The sequence below is a fragment of the Hippocampus comes genome, unplaced genomic scaffold (genome assembly GCF_001891065.2).
Source record: "Hippocampus comes isolate QL1 unplaced genomic scaffold, H_comes_QL1_v1.1 scaffold69, whole genome shotgun sequence".
Taxonomy (NCBI): domain Eukaryota; kingdom Metazoa; phylum Chordata; class Actinopteri; order Syngnathiformes; family Syngnathidae; genus Hippocampus; species Hippocampus comes.
Genome location: NW_017805505.1, coordinates 146,534 through 169,226, shown reverse-complemented (window position 1 = coordinate 169,226; position 22,693 = coordinate 146,534). Strand labels below are relative to the sequence as shown.

General features: G+C 45.5%; 1 protein-coding gene across 21 annotated transcripts in view; it reads right to left on the bottom strand.

Annotated features, from left to right (window-relative positions):
* Nucleotides 1-22,693, bottom strand: part of ptprk (protein tyrosine phosphatase receptor type K) — a 69,847-nt gene that overhangs the window by 31,139 nt on the left and 16,015 nt on the right. For all 21 annotated transcript variants that reach the window (XM_019877549.1, XM_019877550.1, XM_019877551.1 and 18 more), the window contains 7 exons: nt 9,865-9,987; nt 5,872-6,032; nt 5,737-5,788; nt 5,584-5,642; nt 3,012-3,093; nt 1,603-1,718; nt 1,294-1,468 (listed from right to left, as the gene is read on the bottom strand). In XM_019877549.1, coding sequence (XP_019733108.1) covers nt 1,294-1,468; nt 1,603-1,718; nt 3,012-3,093; nt 5,584-5,642; nt 5,737-5,788; nt 5,872-6,032; nt 9,865-9,987 — 768 coding nt within the window. The remainder of the gene's footprint in view (nt 1-1,293; nt 1,469-1,602; nt 1,719-3,011; nt 3,094-5,583; nt 5,643-5,736; nt 5,789-5,871; nt 6,033-9,864; nt 9,988-22,693) is intronic.

Below are 22,693 nucleotides of genomic sequence, written 5' to 3'. Positions count from 1 at the left end.
CTTTAAAACGACCATCGTTGTATAAAGAATGCGGTACGTGCAGCAAACATTAAGTCATGCAACTACAAAGAAATCATTGATAATGAACACAGTAAAAAGCACAAAAACAGTAAAATTCTAATCAAGTCTCATGATGGATCAAAAGCAGAGGAATAAGAATGAGTTTTAAGACGAGTTTTAACGATGGGCAGCGAGGGGGATTGCCTAACTTTTAGCGGCAGATCATCCCAAGGAGAGGGAGGGACCTTTGCTTAGTCCTCGGTGCCTTTAATAGCATCAGTTCAGCAGGTGCGTAGGTGTGGAGGAGATCAGAGAGACCATTTCAAGATGATGGGCAGCGAGGGGGATTGCCTAACTTTTAGCGGGAGGTCATCCCAAGGAGAGGGACCTTTGCTTAGTCCTCGTTGCCTTTCATAGCATCAGGTCGGCAGGTGCGTAGGGGTGGAGGAGATCAGAGAGACCATTTCAAGATTTGATCACAAATAACAGAATCTTAAAGAGAACTCTCTGGGAGCTAGTGAAGGGACACCAGAGTAGGATGAATTACGAGTAAGAGTCAAGCGGTGAGCAGCAGCACTTTGGACCAACTGGAGACGCTTCATGGAGGATTGGCTCAGTCCATAATTAAATGCACTGCAGTAATCCGGCTAAGATGTAACTAAGGCATGAATCACTGTATCAAAGTGCTGTTGAGAAAGGAGAGGCTTTGCTATTGCTTACGTGTTATAATATGAACATGATGACCCTCTTTTTGCATGCGGGTGTCATAGTGATTAGAATAGCGCTGCCCAGGGGAGTAGCTACGGGGTTAAATGCAGCGCCACTTCTCATAACTGATGCCATGTTGCTGTTCTTTAGACCTTCAAGGGAAAATGTGACTTTTTAGTGCTCGTAAGCAAATCGTTTGGTCTCTCGAGTGCCTTTCCACCCACCGAGTGTGAAATTACACAACAAAAGTTTTGTCATCTGCCCATTTCTGAAAACGTGTCTGTGTCTGCTTTGCACTGTTACATAAAAATTTGGAACAGCTTGATTCAGCAAAGCTCCATCGCCACTTTGAACGGACAGCCAGAGTCGGCTCCATTTTGCCACACAATCAGCCAAATTCAAAACTGTTGATTTTCGCAGCCATACATAGACCCTTCTAGATTTTCGGTATAATTTAAAATAATCCTGCCTTGGCAGAGGTCCGAGCTCAGATGAGTGTGATTCTAGTTTCATTTTCCAATCACTGAAAAAAAGTCAGTCTATATCAATCCCTCGGGGGGAGCAATTTTCAATAAAAATCCTCACCTCTGACAATAAGACCGGCGAAGTTGGACACCCCCGAGCCGTGCTCCGACTGGGTGACGCAGCGATACAAATCTTGATCCTGATTGGTGACTTCGTTGAGATGGAACGAGGCGGAGAATCGTCGGTGGTTGATGTTCTTCCTCTGCGACACGGGGATATCTTCTCCGTTTCGCCGCTGTCGAGGACAGTCGGAAACAGGCACCAGGGTTAACGGGACTTGATCGAGGTTTGCGAGGCAGCCATGCGCACACCCACACACATATGCACACAACCGCTTGCATACACCGAAAAAAATCATTCTTATGTTACCTGAAGCCAGAGCTTATCGTTGGATGTGTCTCGCCCAGTGGCGATACACTGAAAGGTGGCATTCTGGCCGGCGTTCACCTCAACATCTCCGAGACGCAGGAAATGAGGGGATTTGTCTAAAGAAAACAACATTAAAAAGAACAGTGGATTCAGACTACTTCCTGAGTAAACCCTTTGCAAGTATCACTTACGTTGGTTTTTTTTTTTTTTTTTTTTTTTTTTTTGCTTTGGGTTGAAATCACAATTTTTCTAGGCAGAGGCAGCACAGGTGCAAACAATATTTACATTTTCGGACATTCTGTAACCTGCAGCGATATGTTCACTATTACTACGATTAGATTTTTAGAAGAGACAGAGGAATCCGAAGCCCAACATTGCCACTGGCTGCGAAGATCGCGGTCACAATGTCACAGCTTCCTAATACTTAAGCACCACACTAAGGTATGGAATAAGCCTTTTGAACCCCCGAAGAGGCTGCGAGGCTATTTTTATTCCGGGGAGGTGATTGCAATCATAGATAACAGCTGAAACACACACACACGCGTACACACAAACTGAAAGATACACACACAAACCTGTGTGTGTGTCCACAAATGCAGCTGTGAGAATGAATGCTTCTACTGTGGAAGTTGGCGCTCTCCACTGAGAGTTGCTCCTCTCTTAATATTCACACCGCTTGCAGGTCACTTTCCTGACAAAATTTGACAACCCCAAACAGAGCCGGGGACAACCGGAAGGCAGGATACATTCCAGTATTCTATGACGCAAAATCGATAGGGGATTCTGCAAGTCAGGTCATGCTAAAAATGTGTCACTGCTGCGACTAGACAGATGGCGAAAGGGAGCTTTAATTGCTTTTATTCCTCCGCTTTCGCCCTGCAGACGCCCGTCGACGGCTTTAGATGAACTCACACGCGCGCACAAGTGTTTTCGGAGGAGGCCCCCCGGCGGTGCGGAAACCGCGAGGAGAGAAAGGAGCTTTGGAACGTAACGTGAATTTCAAAAGGAGCGCGACCCTCATCACTTTCCTGTCAGCGCAGGACAAGACAGCGACTGTTCGCTGCGAGTGTGTGTCTGTGCGCGCGTGTGTCTATTAAGAGGAAAAAGCTGAGTGGTCAGAATCCCTTCGCTCCATGATTGACCTAATCCCGTTTCATTTCCCGCTTCACTCTCTCCGATCCGCCATCCCAATTTCTCTCGCAGTCTTTCCTCCCGTGTTTTACTTCTCTCGTTTACCCGCGACAACATGTCTCCTCTTGCCGCATCCCTCCCCTTCCCCGAGTCACCTTCCACTTATCTGTCCGTTCAACTGCGACAGAAACCATCCCCGGTTCAGTCTAATTAGTGGCCGAAGCTATAAGCGTCGACTCAGCGAACTAGGACTAATTGCTGGCATGCTAATGACTCACCGCACGGGTAGCTGAGCACCTGAATGTCATCTATAACGATGAAGCCCGTTTTCCTGTTCGATACTTCTGCTTCAAATATGACCTGTGGACAAATGAGGAGACAAAAAAAAAAAAAAAAGTTACGATTTTTAGGAGGCATAGATAACAACATGACTACTGTCTATTGCTTGAATTCATATATTCAGCCCAACAACCCGCCAAGATTCATGACTCTTCCTGTTGGACCGTCGGTACACATAAAACACCTGACGGATAAATGATAAAAAAGAAAGAAAAATGAATCGAATCCACTGCAGGAAGGGTAGAGGATAAAACCGAGTATATAGAGTATGATGTGCTTCTGGTTCCACCGCCATCCCTGTCTCATGACCCTTTCGCCATTTCATTGGATTCTCACCGTTTAGATTTCCCAATTTACATTAATGTGGCCACACCGCGAGGCCAATGTGACCTCCGCACATGGGGGAGAGAGCCACGCAAGCTCCTCTCGACTGTGAGGTTGACATGATAAAGACTTCGGATTAGGCCGGCGACTGTGTTACGGTTCAATCAAGATGCCGTTACTGCCATCTTTGGGCACATGTTTTTAATAACGCGTTTGCTCCTTTTCTCACAGCGTTTGGAAACAAAGCGGCGGACACATGAGAGAGGCTCGCTCTCGGGACAAGAGAGGGATTTTGAACCAGCTGCTGTGATTCATCACCCGCGGGAGCGTGCATGAACTGGTTAGCCGTGACATGTTCCGCCCTCCCCTGCCAATCTATCCGATCATTCTTCCCACATAGCCCACAGACATCACCCCACTTGAAATATGTATTAGACTGTGTGTGTCTGTGTGTTACATACCTATATATGATTGGTTCTTGTGACCTTAAGTTCAATAAAGTGCATGCGCAAGTCTGTGTTATTCTTGTAGAACAGTTAAACGAAGTTTTAACAAACTGTCAACCCGGTTAAGAAGAAAGAAGTCTCTTGCTGCGCCGCGCGCATCCTGTCGTGAAGCGTCGTTTCACAGCTGTCTGGGCTACGACCGACCCAAATGACTCACTTGAGCAAAAACGCTTTGAAATGTTTCGCGAGGACTGACATCACTCAAAGGGTAGAGCAGTTGTAATGATGAAGTTCATATGATTGTTTTTTTTGTTTTTTTTTAAATAATCAGCCCAAGTCAAACAGTACTAAAAGTACTTATGATTCAAAAAATATGAATCCGACCATTGGGGAATCTGTCGTTGGCGCAGTGTGGGCGTGAACCTCCACTCCCCAGCCTGATTACCATGCGAGCTTAAATGCCAACAGAAGCGTGTTTGAACACGAGATGGTGGCGTCATCACCTCGAACCAAAGAATCTGCTTCATACCCGGAAAAACCTCCATAAGCCCTCAGCAAACAAGAATTGATGACATTCAATTACAACATGTTGACACGGAGCCTTTCAGGCCTCTTGGAGTCACCGAGGGGCGGTATGGGCACCAGATGGGTCATTCGGAAGATTCTTCCACCCTTCGCTTTACAGTAGCCTGATTGGGTCCCGAGGCGACACGTATTAATCAGGATGTGTGCGTGTTTGCATGCCCTGACACTGACACTCATCTGACACTCATCTGCCACACGCATGACAGCAACACCCGACAACTACTTTGATATGCACAGACCATACCGACTTGTGACCTCTAAAATTGAAAGAAAAAATGTACACATATATATACAAATGGAAATGGTTTGTAAAACTACTTGTGTGTGTGTGTGTGTGTGTGTGTGAATATAGTTTCCACACTGCCTCAAAAATGTACAGGCTCAAGCAGCAATGTCCCAATTGGCGACACAGAATGCGAGTGCGCGTGCTCGGTCTCCCCCATCGCTTCTGACTACGACTTTCTTGCTTGATCGTCACCTCCTGAGCCTCAGTCAACACAAATAAATCAGTCGGCTGCCTCACAGCATGAGGCTTGTTTGTTTTTGAAGCCCGTGCGTCTGTGTGTCCGCGTGAACCCTTAAGATATGAGTAAAAGTATGTCGGTTTTGGGATAAGGCCACACTGATTCTTCTGCCCTAAACGTGTTTATGAGCGCATGGTGTCGCTAAAAAAAAAAGTCCTCCAAATAAATACACGAAAATGAGAATCCGCCATTTGGTGTTTTTGTGGAAGTCTTTCTTATAAAACTGCATACAAACAGAAACGCAACACGAATGTTTGTACAGCGTCCAATTATACATATGAAATGACACTCATGTAGCAGGCCTATTCTCCAATTTATTCAACAACCAGTATTTGAGGAGATTAACTGGTGAAATATTGATATATGCCTCTAAATAACAGTAACACGTATAATTGTGTAAATGTACTTACAGATTGTTATTGAACATAAGATTGAAATTGGACTTCTACTTTACTTTGACCAGGGCACTTTGGCCTCTTCAATTGTGTTACGCAACATAATAGTTTATTTAATTTTCTGTAAGTGTAGTGGCCAGGTGTGCCAACCCCCCCCCCCTTTTTTTTTTGCTCTCACATGTAAAGGAACTCTCAGAAAACACAGCATGTTCGCGGCGAAAGGTGGCGGGAGCTCACCTGGTATTCGTTGGGCCAAAAGGTGGACACGGCCAGTTCAGCCTTGAGCCAATCTTTACCTGAAAACGCCCAAACAGTCAACAGAGGCCAAGCGTCACCCCGGTGTAAGAAAAGTCAATCGCATGAGGATTTTCATTGCGCTCGAGGCGTTACCCGTGTATGTTGTTACGTTCCATATCGGGTTGGCCAGGGGACCCTTGTTCACCTGCAGTCATAAAGGAGGAGTATGTTTTTTTTCAAACTATACCTTGAATGTGTCAAACAAAAGAACACATAATAAGTCAGTACCTTCACGAGGACATTGAGTGTGCCGGGACTGGAGCCATCGGCGCTGGTGAGTAAATAGTTGAAGTCAATGCAGTGAGTGTCGTTCTCCTTCATCACCGGGAGCTGGAACCTGGCCTTCTCACCAACTTCATACTGAGACACGTCCACATACATGTAGGAACCTGGGGCAAAGGAACATGGCGGCTTAGGGTCTGACCCATTCACTTGCAGCTTTGCTGTCTCAAGACCAACATGACGTTAAAGCCACGGCACCCCTCTACGAGAAGCAGGAGTTCAGAACATTCAGATGGAGCTACACTAAAGGGAATACAATACAATACAGCTTTATTTATACAGAGCTCTCACGAAACGGGGCCGTCTGCAAAGCAATGCGGAATAAATGCAAGGCATTGATGAGAAAACTCCGACATTTCCCGTGTTTCGCTCATATTGAACAGAGTATATCCACGGATGCTTTCGGCCGACGCCATTTGTGTGAACACAATGCTTCATTCAAGGCTGCTAATTCTATTTGCCAGTTAGAATAAGCACAACGTGAATGCTGCAATTGCCTATAGCAGAGTAGTGATTATCTGTCATTGTTCAGATAATCTACAGTGAGAATATATTGTTCTCCACAAGAATGGGGAGGGCAAATAGTCGCACGTTGTCGATTGGAGCACACACACACACACACACACACAAAAAAACCCAACAAAAACGTCTGCATTGCAGCGCCCACGTGCACGATATGCCAATCGCTGGCCCTTCTCGTTTCGTCTCTGCTCTGTACACATGCACAGCAACAGTTGTGCCTCTCAATGACATTTTTTTCTTTTTTTTTTCCCCTCATGAATAATCCTACTTGTGTCTAAAAAACCACCAGCAGGAAGCCAACCGACTTCGTCCAAATTGGACAGCATCCACAAGAGCGGAAAAAAGGACCCCTCCGAAGCACTAATATTAGTCTCGCTTGCACAAACATGCAATAGGTGTCACTGCTGTTCCTTCTGATACTTTGTGACGCGAGGTGGATTGAAGGTGCCAAGACTGTGTGCTCGCTAAAAATACATGTATCAGTCAGAGCCCCAGATATGTCAAGACACATGCCATGGTAAGATATGTTTCACTTAATCATACCGTCGTCTGATAAAACTGACATTAAACAAAAAAATGATTGCAACTTTTTAAGAGGGTAAAACAAATATACTTTGATTGAGCCTTTGCGGGCGCAACTACAAGGGATGCAGACAAAAATGCACAAAGACTAAATCTGACTCAATTAAGATTGGAGGAATAGTCTAAAAAAAATAAAATAAAAATAAAACACATGATCAGCGCTAGCAATGGTAGTCAGCACGTTCAAAAAAGGATTCGCGCTTCTGACACCCAGTTTTGAGGTTTGAATCCCAGCTCATCTTACGATGTGGAGTTCCCTTCATGTATGCCAGGCTAATTGAATAATTGTTTTGTTTTTTTTCCATTGCTCTGAATGTGCTTTGTTATTAGCTGTTGTGAGGTGGTACCACGCCTCTTGCACAAAATCCGCCGGGTTGGGCTCCGGCTCCCCCACCAACAAAGGTGCGTAACCAATGCACCGAGCGCCATATAGGGCCCGAGAGCATTTGATCCGGTCCGCCATACAAATCTCAAGACAAACGGCCCCTGCTGGGAAAACGTTCCGCGCCCTGCAGTGTAACAACAAAACACCTTATCTTTGGCAAAAGCACAACAAAAGAACTTGACAAAACGAAGCGGAAACAACAGACATCGTGACACCCGGAAATCTGCTTCGTTCTTACGATGGCTACCGTCTTTGAACTGCCAACGTTGAAAACGGACACTAATGGAATGATGACACAAACTAACACGACTAAAAATACCCCCGAGACCGACTTAAGACCTAGTTCTGTCACATCACAGCAGCAACAGCCGAGTAAATACGGAAGCCGTCTTTCTGCAACACAACACTAAAAAAGTTGGGTTTTTACTTCATGCACCCTTTTCAATTGCATCCAAAATAGCAAGCAGCTTCTCGTCATTTATTTATTAAAAACCAAACAGCATTTGGTTCATCATGACAAGCTTTACATTACCAACTATAGGGCTCTGAGAATAACTCTTCATGCTAAGGTCTATCCGCAGCTCAAATGTTCATGCATGCAGAATGCTGGCATTCTTCTTCCCAAGGCATATTTTTTAAGAAATTGATGGAACAACATTCAAGAGAAAAATAAGCAGCTTTATTGCAGTTGTAAGCCTGTTCCCTCTTCTTCCTCCTCCTCCACAGATGACAAAAAAAAAAAAAGGACATGACAAGAAGCCAAATCGGTTTGAAGTGAAGCTCGCTGACAACATCATGACTCAAGTGTACCTACTTGGGTCCATTGACTCACACACTCTCGGTCCGTCAATGTTCGACTGGCACAGTGCACACGATGCCGGCCTAAGTGGTGCCGAAACCCCGCCGTGATCGACCATTGATCACCATTGATCAACCATTCAAGCTTGCGTGTTTTCTTGTATAGACGCTTGTAAACTTCTTTCTATGACACTTCTACAAAACCGTTTGAACTGCAATGGATCATTTCTTTTAAAATTATTCCCTGAAAGAGGATTATTTAATTTTAAAAAACTACTTGCATCTTGTTTTCGTGTTTTTTTTGTCACTGGGATCTTTAATGCTTGCTCGTGCTTACATGCCCATATTTTTCAACTAAAGTCAGAGAGCTGAGTCATAGTTGGCTCGTGCATTTGAATAAATTCTGAGCCGCGGGCACTTTTGTCTTATGCCGTTCTACTTTGTTTATTTTTTTGGGCTAAAAACAGCCTTTAAAGGGCATTGAGAATAGGTGGAATTTAAGACCTTTTCGGGATTTGATATTTCATTGATGAAAAACGCCTTTTCTGCAGTCTGAAATGAAAGCACTTTAAAATTCTGCCGCTGAGCAATTAGGATTTATTTATTTATTTTTTTTTTAACGGCCAGACATGGTCGAGACAAATCAATGTCAAACACCAGACCTATATAGGGACCTCAGGACTACTTTCTTGAACTCATGGAATCACCCGTGCGCTCTCGGGCTCGACAATTAACCTCTTCAGGCTTGCGACTCTTGCCTCTCGGTGAAGTGACGCCACAGGGGCAAGCATCTTCATCATTTGGCTTCCATATGATAGGCGACAGAGATGAATAAAAGCATTGTACTGTCATGGGAACAAAGAGCATCTTTCGGCAGCTGAAGAGCAGAAAGGAGTGAGATGTGAGAGAAAGAAAAAGGGAGACACTTGAAAATTGCTTCATCATCGTGGTTTACCAAAGACGGCAGTTCTACTGCATTTTTTTGGCACGCGCGACTCAAATTGCATGCATGTTTTTAAGTTAAAAGCTTTTGTTTTTTTAACATTTGTAAAGGTGGCAACCTTCTCTGTTCCCCTCTTTTGATTAATGACCTCTTGTTCTTAATTAGACCCTCAACCCTGAGGCTGGGAGAAAAAAAAAATTATTCCCCCCCCCTCATCATCACCATCACGAAAAAAAAAAAGATTACCGAGGAGAAAGCAGGAGTCCAAGTGTGTTTTAATTCCTTTGCTTGTGTGAGACAAGCACAATATCACCCAAAAAAAATATCCCCTTCATGGGCCCTGCATTAAAAGTCCAACAACTGAAACAGTGTGACTTTAAACACTGCCGATTTTCTTTTAATGTAGTCATTACTCGCAACTCTTGTGCTGATTTAATCTTATTTAATATGAATCTCCTTGGTCATGTCAAATCTGCATTATTTTTGCATGCGTCTTATTCCAAATAAGGCAACAAAGTGGGCTAGTGTTTAGTACATCTCCCTTGCAGTTCCGAGGTTCAGAGTTCGAATCGTGACCTGGTCTTGCCTGGGCTTTTAGCTGGCCAGTTCAGGTTCATCCAACATTCCAAAAATATGAAAAAAAAGGTCTCCAATTCCCGAGTTATGAACGCCACTTTTAAGAACATTCCTCCATCAAGACTAGTCTCACCTTTGGGCAGGTATGGGGATACGTAGGGCACCTCCGGGGTGTTGATGTGGGCCCAGTCAAAGTCGTCATAGGGATCTTGTTGGTAGTCGCATTGGGGGAAGCCTTCGTCAAATGTACAGCTTCCTGAAACAGGGAAAAGAAATACGTTTCATTGCAGAAAAGGAGGGGGGGGTGGGCTGCTGTTTGGCATTTGGTTTGCCTGAGGCGAACAGAGTACTTGAAAAACTGACACGGGTTCCCATTCAAAATGGCTATGAGCTTGAATTAATAGAAACAGCAATTTAGGCAAACTTTCAATGCGGTATTTCCAAGTGCGGGTGACGAATAAATCACCAGGAGACGGAGCGCCAACAGTCATCCATCAAGGTTAGACGGAATCACCCTTGAGTCAACCATCATTCTGCCTTCAGCGAATCATCTGAGTCCATCATCAGCACCGCTAGGCACGCGTGCGTGAGCCGGCCCCTACAGGGACTCACCCCCCCGCCCCTTCCCCCTAAACAGGAAGTCGCTCTAATACAGAGAGACGCCGCCTGTCCCTAGTGGCCAGCAGACCCAATCAACTTGCGATGATACGTGGCTCGTACCGGCAATGTGCTGATAGGAACGGCGCACTGATTACGACCATCCATCTGATTCACTGACCTCGCAGCCTTGCATGGTTTGTGTTAATAACGCAGCTCTGGGGCATATCACAAAGAAAAGCCACGTACCATCTGATACAAGTCGCTAATTGTTAGCGGCGACCAATGCGGCGTAAACATCAGATAAGAGATACACCGCAGCTTGAGCGCTCCGAAAAAAAACACTGACGCAAAAGTCAAGAAAAAGACGAGACAGAAATGTTGCCCATCCAAGAAGTTGGTTTCATCAAACCAAGAGACCAAACGTGACAGCTGATGATTGATTAAGAGACTAAGTCCTTTAGCTTTTCAGATCAAATGAGCCATTGTTCAGCACAAGATTAAAAAATGGGTGCCGAAGGACCTTGTAAGCAAATTATCTGAATATATTTGCACCATTACACATCAGGGCTGTTAAGATTTTTTTTTCCCTTGCAAATTTCATTTAGTTTGTGTGTGTGGTGTGCATTTTCTTGATCTTCCATTGTCAAGGCTCCCAATATATCCCAGCCAAACCATCTCACCTACTGCTGCCCTGCTTCCAGGCTGCTCGTAAAAGTAGTCGCCTTTTAAAATAAAAATGCAAATCGGATATATGCGCCCAAGTCACGATGACGCCCAACCGGTACTTCCAGCAATGTACATCTCGTACGTATCCGGTTAGCGCTATGGCTACCTGCGTCTTCGAGTGGGCTGCACCGTGCCATGATGGAGAGCATAACGACAGGCCTTGAGATCTCCCCCCCCCCCCCCCAACCCCGATCTGAGTTGGAGCTACAGTGGGAGGCCAAGAGGAGACAGCCGCTGCCGCAGGAGAAACACGTTAACGTCAAACTAAGTGACTGTTCTCGGCTGCTGGCTCTATCGCTGGCTGTGACTCACGGCCTCGGAGACGCATTGGATCACATTCCTCGTGGCGTTGTTCGTAAAAACCAGCCCGGCGCTGTGCATTTCAGTCTAGTTCCGTTCAGTTTTGTTAAGTCTTTGTCACAACCGGTTAAGCTCGTGGAGATGCCACTTTGTGCAGGGGGCATGTAGTGCGCCACCACGCGTTTTTTTTTCTGCTTTGAAGTCATACTTAACTTTGAGCCTAATTCTGCCCAAGTTGAAACGCGACTATGTGCCTGTCCACAGAACTACTTTTTGTCCTCCACTGTGTGTGTGTCAGTTCCCGTACAGCTGTCCGGTAGTTCTCTGCATGAGTGGAAACGGCAAAGTGTGCATGTCGTGGCTTTGAGTCCATAGTAACAGCAAGTGCCTACGGACATCACAAACCTTGTCTGGGGCTTTGCAACACATGACCACGTACCTCCAATGGTTACTTTATGAGGTATAGCCACACAATCTATTGGAATCAAACAGCTCTGTCAGTAAGGTATTTACAGTGCATCTGGAAAGTATTCACAGCAATCGTTTTTATTATTTCAGGGCCTTATTCTAAAAATGGATCAGAATTCTAAGCACAACACTCGGCCGATGGCATGAAAAGACATTTTTTAATGCGTACATAGGTGCTGTTTGAGTTGAAGCAGCTGTTGCTAAAGCCGGACTATGGTAGAGTTTTTACTTTGTGGACTTGGATTGGACACCTCTGATCTTGATTAGTTTCCGAGTTGCCACCTGCAACTTCAGGCATGGCATGGTCATGTCACGAGCGTTGCCGAGTTTCATCCAAACGTGACGTCTGCATTCGTGGCAAAAATCTTTGTCTCGTCAGACCAGAGATTTCTGTTTCTCATGTGCTGTGAATATGTTTGAATTGCACTGTATGTACACAGTCATTTTAGCATTGCGCTGTATATTATTGTGAATGTAACCATTCAGAAAAATGCTGTAATAGAAAGGTGTTTTACCCGTCTCGCGTAACTAAATGCATGGCACACAATATTAGCAGGATATAGCAATACACCGCGGCACTACAACCGCAGCTCATGTTGTGGAGTCACTTGCGCGACGACAAGAGAAAGTGGATATCGACGGTGTGCTTTACGCGCTTCAAACCGGAACACAAGCGGGTAAAGTGAAATACCAGGTGGCGGGGGGGGATTGACGAGGTAAATCCACACCGTCTTAAAACTTTACAAGCGGGGGCCCACGATTACATTCACGGTGTACACGTGAACCTTGTCTGCCATTTGGTGCTGGGATTGGACAATCAGACACATTGAGTGAAATTAAATTCCTCGGAAGGCAAAAGGAAAAGTGTATGGCATTCATTTGATGTATGTACAAAATATATTTGGACAGCATGTATGTATGTATGTATGGTTGAATACTGAACAGTTTTTAAACCCATTTCAAAACTACAAGCACGAGCTAGAATCCAGATGGGTCATTATGCCCCTTGCCCGTTGCTCCATTCACAAGGACACCGAGCCAGAGTAAACGACTGCATGCTAATCACTTCCTAATCAGCTTCTGTGATTGGCTGCCTAGCTAATGAAATAATGGTGACTCATTTGCATAATAAAATAATTAGAGAAATTTGATAACGGCTCAAGGGCAGAAAGGGGCAATATACACGCATACGCCAACGCGCGCACACACGCACAGCGACAAAGGACGGATGCGGCGCTCCACGGCGGCAGACACATTTGTCCCTGTCACTCAAAATGATTTTGCCGTTATTTGTAAGTGACCCCGACCTGCGAAAGGTCAAATGGCCAAACACAAGTGCTTTGCTATTCAACAAACATGTTCCTATTGAGATTGGGGGGTGGGGGGGCTTCAACAAAGCGGATTAACCATTTTCATAGCTCATAATTTGCTTGGATCACATTTAGGAGGCAGTCAAGCTGTAACGTTTAGAAAAGGTCATTGAAAAAAATATGTAAGCAGGTGTAGGCAGAACATTGGTTTAGCGATTAGCAAATCTACCACACACTCAAAAGATCTGGGTTTGAATTTCCGTTGGAACAACCCCGCGTTGGAGTTTAATGACCCGCGTTTCCCTGGGGACTCGTTTCTCGACGTCTCCCGAAAGTCAACCTCGTCAAGCGGACAAAAAACATGATCGGTCACTGATTCCAGTTCACTTCAATATGTATGACACCAGAGTGTCTGAGGACTTTATCTGGCTTATTACAGTCATATGTGGTGGACATGTGGACCGAGCGAGCAATTCCATTTGCCAGATCATTTTTATGGTTTTAAAATTATTGATCTGAACGGTTCAAACAAGCCTGACACGCGTTGCCGCAATGATCTTGTTTGTATTGCATTTCCGACAAAGAAACCGCACCATTGACGTTGACTTCAAAAGGGCTTCTAATAAAGTCACGTCTCATCATTTGCTCAGCGTCATCTTTTTTTTTTTTTTCCTTGTTCTGCACAACCGTCTGAGAATAGGTGAAATTAACCTGAAATGATACAAGGTGACATCAGAGGCCGACGCACGCTCCCGCTAACGCACACCTACACACACCCTCCTCGCTCGCTCTCTCCTGTCACGCTTCAGTGGCGCTTGCAACGCTGCGCCATCAAAGCCAGCCCCCCCCCCCCACACACACACACACACACATTTCGCCTGTTAACTATACACGCTGGCGTGCGCAGTCACACAGCCAAATACACATGGCCAGCAACGGGAAAACACACATGAACACACACAGTGCTGTGCTTTAATTGGAAATGCTGAAGGCAGAAGAATTTCTCCTTCATCTCACAATGCTGTAATTGAATCTCAGATGTGTGCGCTCACGAGTAGACGCGGGGTGGATTCTGTTGATTCGGGAGTTTCTATTGAAAGTAAAAGAGCAAATGTATGTTTTTTTTTTTTTTTCATTTCTGTCCTTCCAACGCCTCGTCCCGCTCCTCTCTTGGGGTTAATGCCCCCGCCCCCCGCCCCCGCGATTCCAAGCAACTTTACAGCACCTGTCATTATTTTGCGCTAACCCGATGAAAAGCTTGCACAGACTGCCGGCTTTATTTAAGGACAGCTATGACCTCGTTCACCGCGCGTTGCCGTTTCAACGTTCAAGACAAAACTAGCCCTCATTCTGAGGGTTTGAATGGTCTGACAAAAACGCATTGAAGAGTGTTTATCCGATGAGGCTGCCAAGCGGCGAATGTAGGACATGTCGCAAAATGCGAACAAAACAACTTACTAATGAACCAAAATAATGAACCGCATGAAGTTTTGAGGAGCCGTAGCTCGGACGTCACAATCGGCCCCCTTGTCGGCAACACGCAGTCTGGCGCTCACCAAATTCAATGAAGGTCTATTGAGAAACTTTGTCAAAATGACATTCAAATTGTTTGTATGATAGCCTGCTGAACACTCCTGCCCACTCAGCCAGCGCGCACCAAGGAAATAGTCTCAATGCCCCCTTTTAGATTCACCTTTGTATTATTCTGTGCCGAACGAGGCTACCACAGATGATTAGCAAAAACAAATCTTGTCAACGGCGCCATTCAGCTCCTAGGGTCTAATGCATGATTGAAATATTCCGCCATCTTTTGCAGTGCTAGTGGAAATGACGATTATTGAACAAAAACTCTGAACGCCGTTTTAGTTCAATCTGTTTCATCTACACAGTACGAGGCTGTGTTGAAACCGCCATCGATATGGGTGGTGGACAACTTCCGGCATCGTCAATTCGCTTTATTACTGCTCTTCCCTTTTTATGCTGGCATTTAAGCAACTTCAAACTCTTGACTGCTTGACCGACTGACAAGAGTAGATGAGGGCCGGGAAAGTGGGAGGTGAAGATGGAGAGGTGCCTGTCAATCACAAAAGACACTCTTACTTGGCCCTCTCAGACTGGGAATGTCAGGTCTCTAGTCGATTCTTGGAGCAAAAGACACCAGGAAGGATTGGAAAACACTCCGAGGCTTATCTCTACCACCAACCCCCCCACCCATCCCCACCCCCCTGGTGCCTTTGCTATCCGTGAGCGAGTTCACCCAAAAAGTCCAGAGGGAGTCCGATTTCATTCTCTTCTCAGGGAAGTTGTTTAGCCCGGTTGCCCACACGCCGTTTCTAATCCGTGCGGTATACGTGTCGCAACTAGAAGTGCTCACTCAACAGCTGGCTACAAAAATATGGGAGAGGATTGTGAAATCTGACATGATGGGAGTGTTCTGTCGAGCATGACAAGGTAAACATTTGCCACCGCAGCAAAGAGAGAGCGGGTGACGGCATCACTTAAAATGCCAGCCTATAAAATTTCGGGATCAGAAGCTATGTCAATGTGTGTGATTCCGAATTGGGGGGCTAATGATTAAGCCCTTTGGCAGCACTCAGCTCTACTCTCAGAACCGATAGCACAGCTGGTAATTTAGCAGCGAAATCCCCAAACGACATGTCTGAACTGGCTACTTTCCCCTCCTCCCTTTTACCGCACCCTTGACCTCAAAATGCTGACTGCCTGACTCAGGACCGACGTTAGCGTTTTTTCCGTTTCAAGCAGAACGGGAACAATGCAGGAAGCAAATCCTTTTTCATGACTTCTCTCGCTGACATGCATCGATGCGACGTAACAGTGACTGTAATTCATCGCTGAACAATCTTTGCGATTAGTCACACGCTAGCGAGAGATGTTGGACCACGGCCGCATCGGTGATGGGACGCAGTGGCGTTGCTCAGTGTTTGCTGACTGGAGACAATATAGTGCTCATTTACCCTCCAAGTAAATGCATACTCTCCCTCCCTCCCCCAGTGTCACTCTTCTGTGAAAACAGCATGTTTTGGAGCAATGAATGAGGGAAGGAAGTCAACAAAGCAATTTTTGTCTTTTGGAGGAAATACGGCTGCAACAGTTCCACAATGCCGTTGGAGCATGTAATAGGGACCCCATTAAAAATTGACCAGGGGTCCGTATTCCGCAGCAAAATGGACCACTGGGTGCATTTGCCGTTTCGAAATATAGACACGGAGGGTGATGTTGTAACGCAGCTGATGATGTGATTTCACGAGATTCGAAAGCGCACACAGTTCTGTCAATATGCCACCACGTTGAGTTCCGCATCAAGATTTCCGAGACCCAAAAAAAGGGGGTCTAAAATCAACTTGATCCATCTTCTCTACACCGGGAAACCGAACCTTTATGCATGTTTACCGATGGATTACCGGGGGAATATGACAATATAATGCTTTCGAGAAGATTTGAATGGGCCGATCGCAAAGCGGACAGGGAGCAGCAGTGAGTCTCCTAAGCCAATTGGGCCAGAGCTGAGGTTTTGGACTGAAAAGCAGGTCTGGAGTGGATGAGATAAGAGCAGAACAAACGCACATTAAATGCCAACCCACACAGACAGGAACACACTCAAATTGGAATACGGTGTAAGTCAGGATAACTGGAAGTGGGGAAAACGATGGCAAGCGGAGGGAAGTGATGAGAAACGTGAGGTGAGGAAGATTCCTATTATCAGGAGAAAAATCATCAGTTCAATCTGGCGCCGACTATCTTCGCCAGTCACGCGGACTGGGGACACACCGAATCGACAGGCTGACCCCCCCCAATTGACCGCCACGTCGGTCCGAAAGCTGACCAATTTACTGGGCGAACAGCGGGTGGGATTAAGTCCGTGGTTGTGCAGCAGAAGCATTTCTGTTGTTCGGCAGCGCCCGGCCAAAAGCGGCTCACTGCACCGCCATACAAAGAATAACCTGAAACAGCAGCAACACTGGAGAGCAGGACAGTGGTGGGGAAACGGTAAACAGTTGAAATAATAAAAAAAAAAAAACACAATCTTAAGACTTAAAATAACCCAAAATAACAACTGCAAACATGTTTGTTGGACCCGTGAGACCGATGAAAATTTCATTATATAAACCCAAACATGAAAGCTAAAGTGTCGGATGGGCTCTTTTTTCATCCGTGTTTGTGACACAGTTCTGTCTCCCAACTAAAGATAGCTAACGGTAGCATTTAGAGTCCTCGTGGAAATGTACTTCTCACTCCGAGCGCAGGCAAGGAGCGGGCAACGCAGTGGTGGGAAAAGCTTAGATGCTGAAAAACAAAGAAAAACAAACGCACCAGGGGATAACCGATATAAGCAGGCCAGACAAGACGCGTCTCAGCGGGGTTCTGCTGAGTTAAACATCCACTCATTTCAGCTACGATGTCAGGTGTGGCGGCGCGAGGGTTTAAAAGCGGTACACAAGGGGCCAGAACTTGTTTCTCAAAAGGGTGTACGGCATAAACCAGTTTTGAGCCTCATGTTATTGAACATAAGATGGCGTCCGTTTTACTCTGCTGCTAAACGAAAAAGCTGAAAGGAGAAACAATTCGAAAAAAAAAAATAATAATATGACACTCATGAATCATCATCTTGACCGGTAAAATGCGGTCAAACACCACTTGGGGTACGTGACTGGTACACGGGTAAAAGATTTGGAAGGGGGGGAAAAAAAAAGAGAGAAATGAGATTTACAAAGCCCTCCACTCCCCCTCCCCTCGAGCTAAAAGCGTCTGCATGTAAATTAATATTGGGAGTTGTCGTCTCGTTACGATAGTTGTCAGGTGGCCCGCGGACAGCTGTTATTACGTTGAGCAACGGGACAATGCTGTACATTAGTAATTGCGCGCGTGCGCGTGTGTGAGAAGAAACAAATGTAGTAAGATCATTTGGTGCTCGTGTCCTGGCGGGAGAAGGCAAATGAGATTGATTCACCTCGCTACAATTCCGTGTCACCGTTGAATGTTATGACGTGGCGCTGAGCGGCGAGGCAAGTCGCTGTGTGCTGGTTGCACGGGAGTGGCTTTGCGGAACCCAAAAGCTCTTCAAATGAGTTCAACCGGTTTCAAACTCGGGATGGAGCGCGCTGCCTCGGGCTTATGCATCCATGGACACCCAGACGGTATTGTTCAATGTGTCCTTTCGCCTTGTTTCTTTGTCCCAAACTCGTTGCCCGCAATCAGAACAATAAACAAATACATGGGTTGGTTTGGGAGACTTAATGGGTCAAATAAATGAGTCCCTGGCTTCAATCCCTGCATGCACATAAACTACTGGCCTTGATTTTTTTTTTTTTCTTTTTAACTGTGTATGAAGGAAGACAATAGCTGAAAGTATTTCTTTCGGGCTGCTAACATCACCCCTGATGCATCTTGAATTTCCACGGGAAACTGGTTTGACACCAGTGGCCCCGAATCACTTTTTGAGGAAGTACACGTTACAATTGACTTGGACCTGCTCGGGATGGGCAAGCACAAATATGACGTTATTTCACTGGGTACTCATGAAAGCTCCTGATAACAGCCACTGATACCGAAGGAGCCCTCTTATCTGCTTAGAAGCTTTACATCCATGCTTAGAGTGCATTATTAGCGTGTTGCGACAGAAATTTGTTTATTTGCGAACTCAATTTGGGTGCTATGGTGATAACTTTCTGCATTATTGTATTTGTGATGAATGCGTGACAGGGAACAGAGGTGGGGGGTTTTTTGTTGGGTTTTTTTTGGGGGCTATCATCACCTGTTGCCTACTTTTTGGGAATTGTACGTATTTATATTTTGTAATGCTTTGTGTTACTGCGCCAGCGTCAAAAGTATTTGCTCAACTCTGGAACAGTCGGAGCCAAAGAAAGGTCTTTGTTGACAATTGTCTTGTCATTGCGTTAATTGAAATCTTGTGTCTCAAAAGTTCAAGTGGTATCGGTACTCAGTATCGGCGAGCACGAGAGACTATTTGGTTACGGTAAAGAAAATTGCGGCGAGGTGATTCCAAACCTGACTATTTTAACGTTGCTTATTATGCCAGTGTACTCGCATGAACTCCACAGTTCATCATGGCCATGTTCGTGTTTTCTAAATTGATTAACACGCTCCAGTCTTTTATCATCACACATTCTAACGACGCAGATAAGGGCAGCGAGTTGTAATACTCTAACGAAGCGCCATGGAAACCAAATTCAAAAACGACACAAACACACGACGATGAAGAATGCCACTCCCTCAGTTTAACCACGCGTGCTCGTATCTTTTTTTTTCAGATATAGCCATCCTTTGTTTTTCAAAACACTCTCCTGTACACAGAAAATGTTTCCCGACCTTGGCGGAGAAGCCCGACCATTGATTTGAGGACAGTAATGAACGAATAGCTCCGCGCCGCCTCCACGTAAACGCTAGCGTAATGTGTCAGAAAATATCTAACGAGCAAGAAAACACTTTCGTCATCCAAGGATCCTGCGCGGCCTTGAAAACAACTCCACTTGTGATGCGGGAATGCTAATCAGAACTAAATGGGTTCATTTTTCACCAGTTGCAAGAAGGAACTGATAACGAATTAGATCGATGGTGTATGTGGCGTTTAACACAAACCCAAGAGACTGCAAATATCTCTTCGATGGGGGAGCGGCTCTAATCCTGATGTGTCTGTTTCATGGTGGGGGGGGGTGATGATTTTGTGGCCTGTTGCCCCAGGACATCAGACTCCGTGTCCCGGTTCCTCGTCCGGGATGGACTCTGCCAGGGGCCTTTTTGCATTTTACCATTAGGGAAGGACCACTAGAGGAGGAAGCCACTGAAGCATACACACAACCTTTTGCAGGTCCCCAAGATTTTGAGACCACCCCCTTCCCTTGTTAATTCTTTCGAATGGGTACAATTGAATTCATTCCCAATCCTCCTGTCATAGCAATTCTCAATATGACAATATCTCAACACTGACTTCGAACCTGGATCTTTTTACGACGAGACATCGTCATATTCTGAGATAGCAAATGCCTCATTTTGGAATGAAGTGGCCACCTGCGACCCCCCCCCCCCCATAGCGCCCCCATGCTTTTAAACTTTCCCACAGCATTGTCCTCACACATTACTAACACACATAAGAAAAGCTATCTCCCTTTTTTCCCTGAACATTTTGACATGCCCACTGAGGCACGTCCGTGCCGAATTACGTGCCAAGTAATTAACGCTGCTTGTGTTTGTTCCATGAACTGTTGCTGGACCTTGATAATGGAAAACAAGTAAAGACTGGCTTGCAATGTCATCATCTCATCTATTAATAAATGGCCCTCACTACACCTCTTGAGCGTTCACCTTGAGCAATTGAGCGGCCCCTCGACTAGTTTGAAAACTATAAAAATGCTCTCTCGTATCTGATCCATTTTAAGTTGTTACAACACTGTTTACCACTAGATGGCAGTCACTTTCGTTGGGTTTTGTCCATAGGAGAAGAGGGGCCCCTTCCTTCATTGAAATGGCCCAACTCGGGATTACTGCTATCAAACAGAAGAGGCTTGATCTACTCAGGATTGTGGCACGGTTACTGAATTACACAATCGGGTCTCTGTTAAGTTGTTGACCATGTCATGAAATGGATATAAAAAAAAAAAAAAAATCAGGACATGTTTTCTCTCACTCTCTCTCTGAAGTGCTCACTCACAAAAATGGGGAGGACAGTCTTTTTCTTGCTCATGTTAATGTAAGTAATCCAAGTGGACAGGATGCTTTGTTATACGCTGGGAGAACCGGTTAGAGCGGCAACAGAGATAGACAGAGCGAGAGAGAGAGAGAGAGAGAGAGAGAGAGAGAGAGAGAGAGAGAGAGAGAGAGAGAGAGAGAGAGGGAGAGGGAGAGGGGGGGGGATCACCTGCTTTAAATGTCCACCCCTCTCTTCCTCTTGGGCAATGTCGACAAGGACACGGTGAGAATCATTTCTTTAAACCCCAGAGTGTATTCAAGAAAACAGGTGCACGCCATGGGGAAAGTTCTGAATTGGCACTTGCAGTCGATGCATTTTCCACATACACGTATGCACAAATTTATTGAAAATGGCAGGGGCAAAATTATTTGGACTTTGGTGATTTAGTTGGAAAAATATGCAACACAAACATGCACTCTATAAGGGGGCCTGTGTGTGTGTGTTATGGTGCCATGTCCACAGGAGTTGAAGTCTACAGAGCCAGGATTTAAAACGTGCATAAATGCGTGCACATATCTCGGAATACATGTGAGTGCGCGATGGAATGCCAAGGGCGTCGAAAGAGGGCCAAAAAAAAAAAAAAACACACACAAACAAACAAGTTGAAGAGCAAAAAGCAGCTTCCTTGGACTGAATGTGTAGCCGTGGGCAATGCGAGTGTGGATATGAATGCGCATGTGTGCGCCTCGGGCCTGAGGCGATGTGGCTGTGTGCGAGGAGTGGACTTGGAAAGAGTAAATGGCCCTACACAAACAAACATGCTTGTGGTTGGACACTTGCCTCCATCTTCTCACCTTAAAAAAGGATTTTGGGCTTACCTGCCAATGCTAACCTTTCACGCGTAGCATTCTTAGTACAAACCTCACAGTAACGTCAACCTTAACAACGCAGCACATTCTAAGACAGTGGTTAACGTTTACGGCTCAATGAGTAGTCATGTTAAAAAAAACAAAAAAACCCGAAATGCGTGCCACTCCAGTGCAAAACCCGAATCACCTTTGGATTGCACCTTTGCCATTAGCCAACAAAAGGTGAGACTGACTATTTGCGTTTGTTTTAATAGACGGCGGTTAACCACTTTTTTGACGTGAATGACGACAAATGTTGACAAATTGAATTCCGGGGAGTCGCCTTCACGTTACAACCGACACTGTAAAAACTCTTTTGTATTGTTTGACATTTGCCTAAGTCGTTAACCTTTCAAACGTATAGTGCCGTATGGCCATGGGGGAAATGTAAACAGCCTGTTCAGTTAAAGGCGCGGGGTTCGTGATTTCAAATGCCGCCACATTCTATTCTGTCCAATTGGGGACCTTCAAATTTGACGTCAACTGGGGGCCCACGTTGGAGATCTGTAACGTTCAAAGCTTGCGCGGTAAAACTGTATTGGGGAAAGGCGATCAGGTAAACCGCACGACTAAATATACGGCGTGTTTATCGTGGCTCATAATGATCAACAGAAGCTCGCCTCTCCTGGAATAAGTCAACTTTGCATTTAGAGTAGAGTAAGCGTCTTCGCGCGCACACCCCTTTGAATCAAACGCACGGCGATGTTTAGAATATTAAAAAGGTAAATCTGTCTGTAACAGCAGAAAGACTGAATGATGCACATTCCGCCGCGCGGACTAAAGCTGATTCCATTATAGATAAATCTCATTTATCTATTCAATCTCTCTCTCTCCTATCTGTCTGTCACATTCTATTTCTCCCCCTTTATTCCTGCCAATGTGTGTCATTTCCCACTTTCAGACTCCCGCTCACCCTGTTTCTCTTTGGTGTGTGTGTGTGTGTGTGTGTGTGTGTGTGTGGGTGTGTGTGTGTGTGTGTGTGCG